The sequence below is a fragment of the Podarcis filfolensis genome, assembly GCF_964270895.1.
Source record: "Podarcis filfolensis genome assembly, chromosome: Z".
Lineage (NCBI taxonomy): Eukaryota > Metazoa > Chordata > Lepidosauria > Squamata > Lacertidae > Podarcis > Podarcis filfolensis.
In genome coordinates, this window is record NC_139617.1 from 40533438 (window position 1) to 40547243 (window position 13806).

A 13806-nucleotide genomic window follows, 5' to 3' on the forward strand; every position below is an offset into this window, starting at 1 on the left:
TATTTTTCAGAGGAGAGAGAAAGAGAGAGAGGTGCTTATATATTTTTATTTTTAGGGAGAAGCCAGAATAGGGAATTTAAAGAATGAGAAGGTTTTTAGGTTTTTTGGAGGTGATTAATATTTTCCACAGAGGTGGGTGCAAGCTGAAGTGGGAACCCCTGAAGCCCACTAGAAAGATAATCCTTTTTCATTCTTCCCACGCCAAAATCAAACCACCAAACCCCTGAACCTATTTGTCTGCAATTTGGCAGATCTCTGATTCAGAGTCACCTATCTCATGTCTGCAATTTTCAGACCCAATTGCTGACAAAACACCAAAGAAGGTTGATTCCTTTTTGTTGTTGTTGCCGTTTAGTCGTGTCTGACTCTTCGTGACCCCATGGACCAGAGCACGCCAGGCACTTCTGTCTTCCACTGCCTCCCGCAGCTTGGTCAAACTCATGTTTGTAACTTCGAGAACACTGTCCAACCATCTCGTCCTCTGTCGTCCCCTTCTCCTTGTGCCCTCCATCTTTCCCAACATCAGGGTCTTGATTCCTTTTTTACACCCCCCCAACCTATGGCAGCTGTCCTTGCAGGAAAACCTCTTCTGAGTAAGTGTCATGCACTCATAAGGGATTATCGTGGCTGCAAATTTCACTCAGTTCTCCCCAAAATAAGAAATTATAGGTGTTTCTGTTTGTTTTTAAAACTCAGTCTCTAACAGTGTCTAGTACGAAAGCCCTTTGACCTCTTTACTTGTAATTTGGTATTGCAATGCTTGTAAATTATCCATTGCAATGCCTGTAAATTTCACCCACTTTTGCAAAAAAGCAAACAAAGTTATAGCCTCCCCTCCCCTGCCACCCCGAAATAGTGAATGGAGTGGGTAGAAATGAAGGAGACTTGCGTACCTCCCAAGCCAAATTGGGCAGCCCATGAAGTGTCTCAGACTGAGCTGTTTTCCGAAGCACCTAATCAGGGTCCAAACCAAATCTTAGGGTTGGCTCACACTGCTACTTCTTGTTCACCGAATTCCTTAAAACTCCATTTTCTTGGTTTCTGAGATACCAGCGAAAATGTGAGAGAGGCAACTGTGCAAGCCTGTCTGGATGTTAGGAGACATTTCAGACTTTGCTTCTTGTACAGCTACTTTCTTTGGAGAATTATAGCCACAAAATGTTAAACCAAAAACTGCAAGACTGAGCAAGTTGCAACACAAAGATCCTGTTTCTTCCAGAGAGGACCCCGCTCTCATGCAACTCAGAACCACTAACGGAGCATTCTCAGTTGCTTTTCCACCTTGACCATGTCTGCGAAAAGAGAGTACTGTCATGCTATGGTAGCTGGCAATATCCACAAGTCCTTTGGGAAAGTCTGTCCAGAAGCATCTTCTGGATGATGATGGCTAATCATACGGGATACTCTTCTCCATCCATTTTAAATAGGCCGGGTTTCCCTGGTCAATGAGCAGGCTGATAAATTCGGGGATTGCGAATGGATGCAAGGAGCTGAGGGAAGAAATGCACAGATTATCTGCATCTTACTATGAAGCGAGAATGGAATTCTTACAGGTAAAAGGGGTATACGAGCCACATATCAGAACAGGCGTGCAGGAGCATTTTGGGATAGTAGGGGAAGATAAAGCTCCAGCCAGCAGGCCCACGCACTTGTCAATCATGTCAGGTGATGGACGGTTGGCCAACAGGAGTGGGAAGACAGTAACTAAGCAGGATTGAACTCCCTGCAACTCTACCTCACCCATATGACCTCAGGTATGAGGCTGATGGGTGTGACTAGGGCAAAACTGATTAATGCGCCAAATTGGGAGGTCTGGTGGGCCAAATCTGGCCCACAGCTGGTGGGCTTCCCACTGTTGTATTAGAAGACTGGAGGGCGACAAAACCGTGCTTGTGTTTTTCACTCAACAGTACCATGAATGTGTGGGATCTGGTCAGGCCTGGTGTAGGCTCCTGGTATCCTAGGGCAGCTGACAAGGCCCCAACATCAAGGCAGTGCCCACTTGTGTCAATGTGGGCCCCACCCACCTCCTCAGGTGGGTCTACAACAAACAGCCATTTTCATTTCCCACAATGCCCTGGAGTAACACTGCATTGTGGGAAATCACAATGGCAGTCAGCAGCTGCTTGGGAGTGCTTTCAGGCTGTTATCACTTCCTAAAAAACCTGAGCGAGCCTACTCAAACCTGCAACCAGCTGCAGATTTGGTATTCAGCATAGAGGGCCCCACAACCAGAGTGTGCCCAGTGGGTGGGCCACCTTACTTTGAGGACTGGCTTGTCCATCTGATAACTTTGTGTGTGTGACTTTTAAACTTGTCACACAGCAGCTTCTATTTACAGAGCACTGCTTCACCAAGCTGAGACTTTCATCATGGCTTTTTGTATAGGTATACAGTGGTACCTCGGGTTACAGACACTTCAGGTTACAGACGCTTCAGGTTACAGACTCTGCTAACCCAGAAATAGTACCTCGGGTTAAGAACTTTACCTCAGGATGAGAACCGAAATCGCGCGGTGGCAGTGCGGCAGCAGCAGGCCCCATTAGCTAAAGTGGTGTCTCAGGTTAAGAACAGTTTCAGGTTAAGAACGGACCTCTGGAACGAATTAGGTTCTTAACCCGAGGTACCACTGTATTTGGAATGGAGATAAAAAGGAAGCTGCAAAGATCCTTTTGATAAGTGCAGTGGAGGCTGGTCTATTAGAGTGAATGGGGCACTGCACCATCACCCTCAGCCTGCTCTCAGCCAGCCCTGCCTTCTTACCTAGGGGGTGGCCTTCGCTTACAGCTTCTGCCTCCTTAGTCTCAGTGTTGCCCTTGTAGAGTTCAGCAGGGAAGAGGATGGCAGTTGGCTCTGCTGCTCTGGCACCACCAGCTGTTGGACTCCCTGCCTTCTGCCCTACCAGTCCTAATAGGAGCCCGCCATCACTAGCTGCAAGCAACTCTTTGGGACAGATTTAAGCTGTGTCGTGTCCCTGCCCCTCTGCAAAAACAAAACAAACCAATAAACAAAACCAGCCACATAAGAAACCTCACCTGATGTATTCTGACAACTCATTGATTTTGGAGGTCCTTGTTTTCATCAGCTGTAACAGAAAAGGAAGATATGTAGATTAGGCATCACCACAATGCATTAATGATAAGGTCTATTTGTGAAGCTGTAGCCAAGCAGACCACTTTGTAGCTGGACAAAGCTGAAATGAAATAATGAATGATGGTAAAATTTGATATTGGGATTCAAAATAATTTGTTTCCATCTAGTTTTGTCCCCCATCCTTTCTGCTGAGTTCTACAAGGGGCAACAGTGAGATTAAAGGGGAGAGGGAGGAAACTGGACTAGTTGTAAGGAAGGAGGCAGGCAGGTGGGGGCTGGCTGAGGGCTGGCTGAGGGTGCCCCATTCACTCTAATGGACCAGCCACCGCTGTACTTACCAGAAGTATCTCTGTAGTTTCCTCTATCTCTCCATTCCAAATATACCTATACAAAAAGCCAAGAAGAAAGTATGCTTAAAAATTACAAACAACCAAACAAAACATGCAGAGTATCCTCAGAGATGTACAATCACACATGATTCTTCCAGAGTGGTCAAATGGGTTTGGTTCTTGACTCACATGGATGAGGCCTTGGGGAGGATATTCACGCAAGCAGCCAATTTCCTCTCCATAATTGCCCTAGGAGAAACAGAAGAGGTTAATCGGCAGGTAAGTATCCTTGCAACTGGCTTCCCAGTGTCATCAGGTTTGTGATATGACAGGGGTGGTGACCCTCAGGCCTGGCCAGGGGTAAATGTGGCCCTCGAGGTCTCTCTATCTGGCCCTTAGGACATTCTCCAGGTTCCTTAGTCACCTTCTCTTTTCCCAGCCACATCCCTCACCGGCCCTGCCCTCAATTTCCTTGAGTGTTTTTGCCTGGCTGGAATGTGTCTTTGAACTCTGATCATGCCTCTTGATTTATTGGATGGAGGATACAGAGGTGTGTGAGAGTGTATAGCAGAAAGCAGCCTACTGTACAAAAGTAAAATTTGCATTTGTTTATCTGCCTACTATTGCCTCTGGCCTTTCCCTCCACTGGTATGTGGCCTCCGAAAGGTTGCTTAGAAGGGAATGTGGCCCTCAGCTTGAAAAAGTTCCCCCACATTTGTTTTATATCACGATCCTCATGTTACTTTAAATAAACTAAGGAAAAAATATTAATGTAGCCTTTTTTCTTAGGGGCTACATTTTTCTTTTCGACCCCTTGATTGCTGTTATTTGCACCTTTTCCAGCTCTGTGATAACCTTTTTCAGACTGGGCAACCAAAACTGGGCACAGTGTTCCAAAGGCAGCCTCAGCATTCATTTATATAATGCTATTATGCAGCCTGCAATTATTTGCAATCCCTTCCCAAATAATCTCTAGTCTGGAATTTGCTTTCTCCCACTTTTCTCTCTCAAATTCACCCAGAGTTGAATAAGCTTGTTTTCTGTATTCTATTTATAGATCTCAGGGCATTTTATATTCTACCATTTACAGTCAGATGATCAAGAAAGTACTGGCTGCTAATACTCCCACTGCAATGCTGCGTCTTGGAATGCCTGGGGAATATAAATAGGCACACTTTGTGCTGCATGCCAAATGGCTTAAACCATAGTCAGGCTGCTGAGCTCCTCCTGAGGAGTGGTGATCAGGACACCAGTGGGGCAGAAAGCAGGGAGTGGTCAGAACCAAATAATTCTAGTTTTGTCTTCATCTTCCTCCATATAGAGTTCTGCAAGGGGACAGTGGCGTAGCGTGGGTTGTCAGCACCCGGGGCAAGGCAAGTAATTTGTGCCCCCTAACCCGTGGATTTGCGCCCCCTAACCCTAACCCCCAGATGTTGCGCCCAGTGCGGCCGGCCCCCCCCCTGCACCCCCCACGCTACGCCACTGCAAGGGGACTAAGGAGGAGGAAGCTGATGATTAGTATCACCCCCGGGGCTGGATGTAAGCAAACAGGCAGGTGAGGAAAGACTGGAACTGACAGGGCAGTATCTTAATAGCCCAGCCTACACTATGGTACAGTCTCCTCTGCCACAAATCTCAGAAGGAAAATGTTAGATTCGAAATATCCAAGGTGTAAGCAAGATGTTAAACCCTGGGTGTTATGTACTAAGCTTGGATCCTAGAACAATAGGCAAGTAGGATCCTAGAATGCAACAGCTGATTGGTTTGCAGGAGAAGACCAATCAGGCTCCAGGAGGGAAGCAGAATCAGCCAATCAGACGGGTCTCATTGCGTAAATAATGTACAGTGGTACCTTGGGATGTGAACGGGATCCGTTCTGGAGCGGATGATGTCATGCGCGTGATGTCATTTTGAGCGTCTGTGCATGCACGAGCGGCGAAACCCGGAAGTAACGCGCTCCGTTACTTCCGGGTTGCCGCGGAGCGCAATTTGAACACGCTCAACATGAAGCATATTCAACCCGGGGTATGACTGTATATAAAAGCCTGAGGTTGGGGGGGGGGGCAATTCAAGCACTGTATTACAAGCTGCAATAAAGAGCATGAAATCACTACAGGACTCCGAGTATATTTCACTGGCGACGAGGATGGGATCCTGCTGAGCTGTCCACCGCGCACTGCACACAGCCACCACAGGCAACACAGCATCGCACTGCGCATCCAGGCTACAGCTCCAGGACCCAAGGACCCAGAATGGCGACAGACAACAGCTTCATGCCATTCAGCCTAGCCTCAGGAGACTGGGAAGGAAACGCCATTCACTGTGCATCCTAAGTCTATTTGTAACTCACTCAGGTGTAATTCTTGCTGTGTTCAGCGGGGCTTACTCCCCACTGAAGGGAGGTAGGCATCAGATTTCAATGTTAGGGAGAAACACCTTCTATAGGAAACTGCTGCCCGCCTCTGAAACACAAAGCTGGTACTGCCCACTCTGCAAAGTTAAGTGTTAAGGCCCTTCCAAAGTTGCTCCCTGATAATAAAATAAAACGCATGCTACTCGCATCTGAACAACCAGCATGTCAGACAGGTGGGTGGGACCTTACAGAGAGGCTAGTCCCTTAGGGCAAATGGGGAACAATCCCAAAAGCCTCTGTATGCTCTCAGACAGACTCCACCTGCCTGCACCTGCTTTCATACTTACAACCAACCTAGGGCACGGCACTGCTTGCCAATTTACTCCTCCCTAGTCTCAGTGTTCCCTTGCAGGATTCAGCAGGGAGGAGGATGGTGACAAAAGAATAATCATTTGGCTTTGACTAGCATTGGCTCTGGCACCCCCTACGGCTGGGCTTTCACCCTATCAGCGATGCCATCTCACCTTCAGGATTCTGGGTGCCCGCTGCCACAATGCAGACGTGTGACATCACATGCACACACCTGCACATGGTGCATGTGATGTCCCATGCACTACATGCAGGCATGTACGTATGACATCAAATGTCTGCATTACGTATGGCATCAAATGTCTGCAATGTGGCGACCAGCGGCAGCTCCTCTTCCTCCCCCTCTTCACAGCCAGTGAGCCACCCTTTTCCACAGAGGGGCTTGGACTCTGCCTCTGCGTCTGATGCCCCCCCCCCCCGGAAAAGTGTGCATCTCGCTGACTGCAGAAGGCGGAGCTGAACTGCTTCTCTTTCAGAGGCAGCACCGCTGCTGCCTTTTCTCATTGATTGTGTGGGTGCCCAGCCCCTACAATTATATTACTGTGGGTGCCCATGCATAGCTGTCTCCTATGCACCCTATCAGTTCCAATGGGCACCAGTCACCACTGCCTTTGTATCAATGCATATGGAACGAAGCAGCTCTTCTTTTTATAAAATAATATTTTATTGATTTTCCAAAAAAACAAACAAAAACAAAAACACAGAAACCAAACAAACCAGATTGACTTCCCTCAGTCTAATCCCTTCCTTGGTTCTATTATTTATCAACATGCTGCATGTCCATTGTTAAATTTATAACATATTTAAATCACCTATTATCCATTCATTGTAAAATTACAAGTAAACTTAAAACCCTGCTAATGTATTAGCCTGTGTACATTGCTTCTGTATATATGCAATAAACATCTTCCACTCTTCCTTAAATTCATTGTTGTCTCTTCCTCTTAATTTCATCGTCAATTTTGCCATGTCAGCATAGTGCATTAGTTTAACTTGCCAATCTTCTTTGAATGGGACACCTTCGTCTTTCCAATATTGTGCTAATAAAGTCTGTGCAGCTGTTGTAGCATACATAAACAAGTTCTTTTGTAATTTTGGTAGGTGCACTCCTATAATACCTAGTAAGAAAGCTTCTGGTTTTTTGAGAAAGGTTATTTTAAACATCTTCTTCAATTCATTATAAGTCATTTCTCAATATTTCTTTATAATTTTACAATCCTACCACATATGAAAAAATGTCCCTTCTGTTGCTTTACATTTCCAACACTTGCTTTCCCTAGTTTTATACATTTTTGCTAATTTAACTGTAGTTAAGTACCATCTATACATCATTTTCATGACTGATTTGACCTCTTCATCCTTTGTTTCCCATTCTAGCAACAGATTGTATAGTTTAGATAATAATTTCGTACCATTTTCTATTATTTCTGTCTGAAAAGTTGAAATTTCATACTCAAATCCCATCTTTTTATCATTCTTAAACATTTCATTTAGCTGAAAATATAGTTACCAATCTGTTACGTTCTCTCTAACTTCATTAAAGTCTTTCAATTTTAAATGGTGTTCTGTTTCAATTAACAACTCTCTGTACGTTGCCGATTTAGGGTCCATATTCACGGGGGTATATGGACTTTTAAAACTATATAGTTAACTGTAATAATAATTTTATTTGGTTAAAGTTATAAAAGGAAATATGCATTAATGTATGTGGAACTAAGTAAGAGAGCTAGGACAGTGGTCAGCATGCGAAACTTAGTGACACAAAAGGAAGACATAGGTTAAGAGAAAGCTACCTGGAAGTGATTCAACTCAGAAAGTATGCAGAGTGAGCAGGAGGGTCAGAGAAAGAGAGGAGTTAAAGAAAGCTTGTTTAAACAAAGTTCTTTGTTTTGCAGTAGTCCTGCCTGATCCTTAATGATAATAAACAACACTTGTCCTTAGTGATAATAAGCAACAGTCTTGACAGACATTTTCTGTGTGTGCCCCAATGCAATTTTAGGTTGTGTATTTAGGGGAGTGTCATGACACACCATTACTTAAGCAGACAGTGGATGCACCAAAGTTATTTCGCAAAAACACCCTGTTCCCAAAAGGACTGAACAATGTTTAATCCACATATTGGATCATGATCAGAGCTGCGCTTAGCACACCATTTTAAGAGCAAAGTCCAGACAGTCAAAACCTCCACAGTGGGGGATGCATGGAAATAAGTTTATTTCCTTTCCCATACACAGAAGCAGTGAAGAGTGGGACCTTTTTCAAGGGTAGGATAAAAAGGCAGCTGTTGTTTGTACTGTGACCTCTTTTCCTCCAGTGGATTTTCTCTTTCAGACAGCTTCCTAGAGGATGGATTTACTCAGGCAAAGTCCCAGGATGCTCCAAATACCATGGCTACTGATTTTGCCACCCATCGCTTAAAGAAACAACAACCTTAGATTTGTTGTAATCCTGTGAACCTCAGAGTTGCTCCAAACATGTTGATTCTTCTCTCCTCTTTCTCAGTGGCTCCTTCTGAGAGCCAGACTTATCATTGCTCACCATCTGAGTTCAGGAGTTGCTCACTGTGCATGACATGTACACACGAACAGGAACACAAGAATCTGCTTTCTGCTGAGTTAGAACATCGGTCCAGCATCATCTACACACTGACTGGCAGCAGCTCTCCATGGATTCAGAGAAGAATCATTCTCCGCCCAGCTTGGAGGGATTGAACTTGGGACTTCTAGATGCCCTGCCTCTGAGCTATGGCTGAAATATACTCAGAGTCACAAAGTGATTTCATGCTCTTTATTCAGCTCATAGTGGTGAGGAGGAATGAATGAAAGTCCCCTCAAGGTATCTGCTTTATATACATTATTTACACAATGGGCTGCACATGATTGGCTAATTCCGGAATTCTACTGTAAGCCAATCAGGTTGTGGATTCACTTCTATCTGGAGCATGATTGGGTGGTTCCTGCCCACCAATCATACTGCTGTATTGTTCTAGGACCAATCAGACTGCTGCCTTTTGGATCCTATTGTTCTAGGACCAATCAGACTGCTGCAGTTTGGATCCTATTCAACTCAGTACATAACAATGGCCCTATCCCAAAAGAACATAGGAAGCCACCTCAGATTGCTATGCATTCATCTAGCTCTCTATTATCTACATTCACTAGCAGTAGCTCTCCAGGATTTCAGGCAGGCAGAAGTCATTCCCAGCCCCACCTGGAGGCGCTGGGGATTGAACCAGGGACCATCTGCATGCAAAGCCGATACTCTACTATTGCACATCAAGCCTCACTCTTAACTGCAAGCAAACATGACTGGTAGCAGAAAGGGATGAATATTCATATTGGAAAGGAGAGGCTGCCACAACATGTTTGTATTTTCTGGGCAAAACAGGCTGTTCGTACTTCCTTTCTGCTTATGGGGCAAGAGGTGGGGTGGAGAGAAGTTTCTCTATTTATACAGAGGTGCTCCAGGGAACTCTGCTTTGCTTGGTAAACATTTCATTGGCAGAGAGTGCTTGAAACAGAGAACCATTCAAACTCAGAAACAGAAGCTGGGTGTAATCCCATCATGCTAGACTTTGGACATGTGGAATTTCCCCTCTCTGACTTTTCAAAGCTGCTTGCCACGTCCCCTTTATGGAACTTACAGGCAAGGCTTATGTGGTCTGCTGAATCTGTGTCTTAAGTTTCAGCTACCATACCACACAAGTGCCAAATTCACATTTGTTTTTAGAAGTAAGATTCTAGTCCTTATGAATATTGGCTTGATAGGGTGAAGTCTTGGAGCAGGGCTATGAATTTGTGACCCTCCAGCTCTTCTTCCTCCTAATTTATTAATCACCTTCTAAACCACCATCTGAAGGCAATTCATATAAAACTCAAAACTCAAATACATTTAAAACAAGAATAAAACACTAACAAATGGACATTCATGGTAAAGACCCATTTATCCTGCTGAGAAATCCTGTAGCAACAACAACAACAAAAATCTTCAATTGTTTCTGGAAGGTGGGTTCCTGTCTTGACAGGAATATTGTTCCGCAGACCTAGACTTTATTCTTGGCCTATAACTCCCCTCACTTCTGATCCTTGAGAGCTAGATAGACAAATGGTCTAGCTCTGTATAAGAGAAATATGACTCTGCTCTGTAGAAGCTCATTCCCATCCCACCTTGATCTCTTAACCTCTGAATAAAGAGTGGACTGTTCTCAGTTGTATGTAACAACAGCACAAACAAGCCACTCAATACTTCAACAAACTAGTATATTTCAATTATTCATTGACCCGCTTGGGCCAAGAATGTGTCAAGTCACCCTACCTTGCAATGTCTCTAGCAGTCTGTTCGTTGGGGCAATTGACGAGTGCAATTGAATGAGATCCAGGAATATAGCTACCAATAACAGCAGAGTGCAAATGGAGGACAAGGGTTCTCAGCACTGGATACATTAGCAAAGAGAAACTCATAACCTGGAGGAGGGGTGGGGTGGGGAGAAGAAACCAGATTATACATCAGCTGAACAGGCCTCCAAACTTAGACAATGTAAATACAGGTCATTGAAGTATTCTGAAAAGCAGGAAATGTGTCTGGGAGACAGGGAAACAGTGCTTGTTTAATAACACCACAGGAGTGGAGAACTTGTGACATAAAAACATAAGAAGAGCCTTGTTTGATGAGACCAGAGGTCTATTTACTTCAGCCTCCTGTTCTCACAGTGACCAACCCCAGATGCCTGATGGGAGCCTGCAAGCAGGACCCAGGTACAACAGTGCTCTCCCCATTTGTGATTCCCAGCAACGACTGTCCAGAGACATACTACCTCCAACACATAGCCAGTATGGCTAGTAGCCATTGATAGCTTGATCCTCCGTGAATTTGTCTACTCCTCTTTTGAAGCCTTCCAAGTTGGTGGCCGTCACTGCCTCTTGTGGGAGCAAATTCAAATCAATGTTTCTCAAACTTGGGTCTCCAGCTAGAAGGACCGGTGGTCAGGGATGCTGTTGTAGTCCAACAACAGCTGGAGACCCAATTTTGGGAGCCACTGAGTGCAGAAGTACTAATTTTTTTGTCTGTTCTGAACCTTCCGATCTTCAGCTTCACTGGGATGTCTCTGAGTTCTAGTATTGTGTGTGTGAGAGAGAAAAATTCTCTGTCCACTTTCTCCTTGCCATACACCTCTATCATGTTGCTACTTATTCGTCTTTTGTCTCAACAAACCTTTCCTCTGCCCACTTCCTCATTTTGGCTGTCCTTTTTCGATCCATTTCCAGCTCTAACCTCCCTATGTATTAGGACTCCAATTCCCAACAGCTCCAGCCAGCACGGTCAGTGACAGGAATGAGGAGAATGGTACTGCAACCATATCTGTTGTTCCTCATCCCTGCCATAGAGCAACACAGGAGTTTCTTATTCCACCACAGAAATGGGGAGGTAGAACTGAAACCTTTTAAATACATCTAGCATAACCACCCTTATGCATGCTTGCAAAGTCCTGTTCCTGATGCCGTGGGGTGGGTCACCTCTGCGTTAAACTCATTTATAAGCTGCATAATCCCCAATGGGGAGAAAGAGACACAAAAAAATTAACTGCAATTTAATGTTTTGCTAAATCATTAAAACCTCGGTAAAAATTAAACCAGGACTTCTTCTGATGCATTAAAATAGTTTTCAAGTTTATTATTGATAGGGCAGCTTATTTACCTTTTACAACACCATCAAAGAAAAGTTGCAATTCACAGTGAATTTTTGCACAAGCCAAACACACCCAGGGAACAAACCCTATAAAACCCAGCTAATTTCCGAGGAGAAATTGCACTGTAAAACAGAACTATGTCCATGGCAATTTGCCAGAGATGCATCGTCCTTAGCCAACATCATCTTTGCAAGAAACAGCATTAATTTTTCAAGACGTTAGAACCAGTGTTGCTTGCCAAAAGCATTGAGATAGTTTTATTCTTCCAAAGAGAGAAGCTATATTTTTTTTTATTTCAGACATTGGCTCATGAGGCTGCATCCAATGTTAGCAGCCCTACTCAGAGTAGACCCATTGAAAATGGACGCAACTAACCTAGCTCCATTGAGTTCAATGGCTCTACTCCTGAGTAAAACTTAACTTGAGAAAACCCCACGATCATTAAATTCAAGGGAAATATTTTTGTTTGTTTTAAACCCATATGATAGCCACATTCTCTCCACCCCTCGCCCCGCCAAGTTTAAAGTTTGTCTTTTAATGCCGGGGAAGAGAGGTGCGACGTCATGTTGTGGGAATTCCCCTGTGGCTCTCGCCTGCTTTTGCTCAATTTCGGCTCTCCCTTCGCTCTTCAACTTTGCAACGTAGTGATGTCAAACTTACCAGCGGCAAAGTCAAGTATCCCTGGCGCAACGTCGAGCCAGACGCCGCGAGGAGAGCCTGGCAACGCTGAACAAACCACTCCATCGGCATTTTTGCCATCTTAGCGCACCTGCCCATGGCTGCTACTAGCCCTTGCTCCAAGGCTGCGGTTCCCTTTCCTCGCCCACTTGTTCGCCACCTTTCCAGATGTGACTATCGCTGTGAAATAAGCAAACAAAAATAAATGGTGTGTTTGCTTGCAAAGGAAAGCCGACTGACGGCTGGCAAACTCCTCCTTCCTAGCGGCTGGTGCCCGCCTCCCTGGCATAGCCCCTCTGAGAGCCCCGATGCCCTGCCTTTTGGCTCGTTCCTCTGTACATCTTCCCCCATTTGAACCCGCTCCAGCGTCTCTAAGGCATTCAAAGTATTTTGCTTGGTTGGGGACACTGAAGCGGTTTGGTTTGGGTGCCTGACATCCGCGGGGGTAAACCAGATTCACACTTGTTGCAAAACCTATCCGAAATATAAACAGTACATTAGTTGATTTTGTATAATAATTACCTAACACGCAAGGGAAGTCTCCACCGCCACCCCAATTTTGAATGTTATATTATGTCTTTGTACTTGAAACTGTCTGGGAAGAAAGCCCATATACAAATCCAATGAATAATAAACAAACTTTTTAAATAATAGTAATAATAATAATGACCATCCTTCCTTTCCTTCAGGCATCCTTTGAAAACTTGTTTAGACAGGCCTTTGCAATATGATTTCCTTTTTCCTTTACCCAATTCTAATATATCTTGATGTTTTTATGGAACTTTGGATCATTTTTATCCTTATATGTTGTACGCTGTCTTGCTATGTGTTTATGAAAGTGCAGATTATAAATTTGTAAATGAGATATATAATTATTATTCAATTAAGTATTGGATGAAATTTATCTACTCCTTAAAATGGAGAAAACCCCCCTCAAAGTGGTGTACAAAAAGAAAAGAAGCAGTAAAATGATGAAAAATTCCAAGCCCTACTTCAAAACATCCAAAAGTTAAAATACTAAAACAAATTTAAATTACTTCAACTTTCTACGCATCTGGGTAGGCTTACCTAAACAATGATGTTTTAAGCAGGCACCGAAAAAGAGTAAAGGTGAAGGTGCCTACATGATCTCAATAGCCAGGGTATTTATTATGTGGCACCTGTAGTACTTAGTGCCAAATCCACCAACTGAAGCAGTCGATTGGGCATGTCTGGGACACGGCAATCTCGTAGGTAAACTGGTTGTGAAACCCAAATGTTATCCCAAGTGATGAAGAGCAGACCAACTTTAATGGCCT

General features: G+C 44.3%; 1 protein-coding gene and 1 long non-coding RNA gene across 3 annotated transcripts; both read right to left on the reverse strand.

Annotated features, from left to right (window-relative positions):
* Window positions 1-32: 32 nt before the first annotated feature.
* LOC310754914 (protein CutA homolog) lies at window positions 33-12878 on the reverse strand. Of its 2 annotated transcripts, XM_083597465.1 has the most exons (6): window positions 12491-12876; window positions 10459-10607; window positions 3612-3671; window positions 3432-3477; window positions 3036-3085; window positions 33-1490 (listed from the first exon to the last, which is right to left on the reverse strand). In XM_083597465.1, exons 1-6 carry the CDS (start codon window positions 12605-12607, stop codon window positions 1388-1390), a joined length of 525 nt encoding a protein of 174 aa, XP_083453591.1. In that variant the 5' UTR covers window positions 12608-12876; the 3' UTR covers window positions 33-1387. The 2 variants fall into 2 exon arrangements, with proteins under 2 accessions (XP_083453591.1, XP_083453592.1); XM_083597466.1 differs by lacking the exons at window positions 3036-3085; window positions 3432-3477 and having other exon boundaries at window positions 12491-12878.
* LOC310754960 lies at window positions 8133-10145 on the reverse strand. Its single transcript, XR_014544110.1, has 2 exons — window positions 9543-10145; window positions 8133-8886 (listed from the first exon to the last, which is right to left on the reverse strand). It is a non-coding gene; the product is annotated as an uncharacterized lncRNA (long non-coding RNA).
* Window positions 12879-13806: the final 928 nt, after the last annotated feature.

Excerpts from the sequence above, each read along its gene's own strand:
- LOC310754914 (XM_083597465.1), bottom strand. The coding sequence starts at position 12,607 with ATGGGCAGGTGCGCTAAGATGGCAAAAATGCCGATGGAGTGGTTTGTT. Across the intron at positions 3,672-10,458 it reads ACTGCTAGAGACATTGCAAG|GGCAATTATGGAGAGGAAAT; the intron begins GTAGGGTGACTT and ends TGTTTCTCCTAG. Across the intron at positions 1,491-3,035 it reads GAGTTGTCAGAATACATCAG|CTCCTTGCATCCATTCGCAA; the intron begins GTGAGGTTTCTT and ends TTCTTCCCTCAG.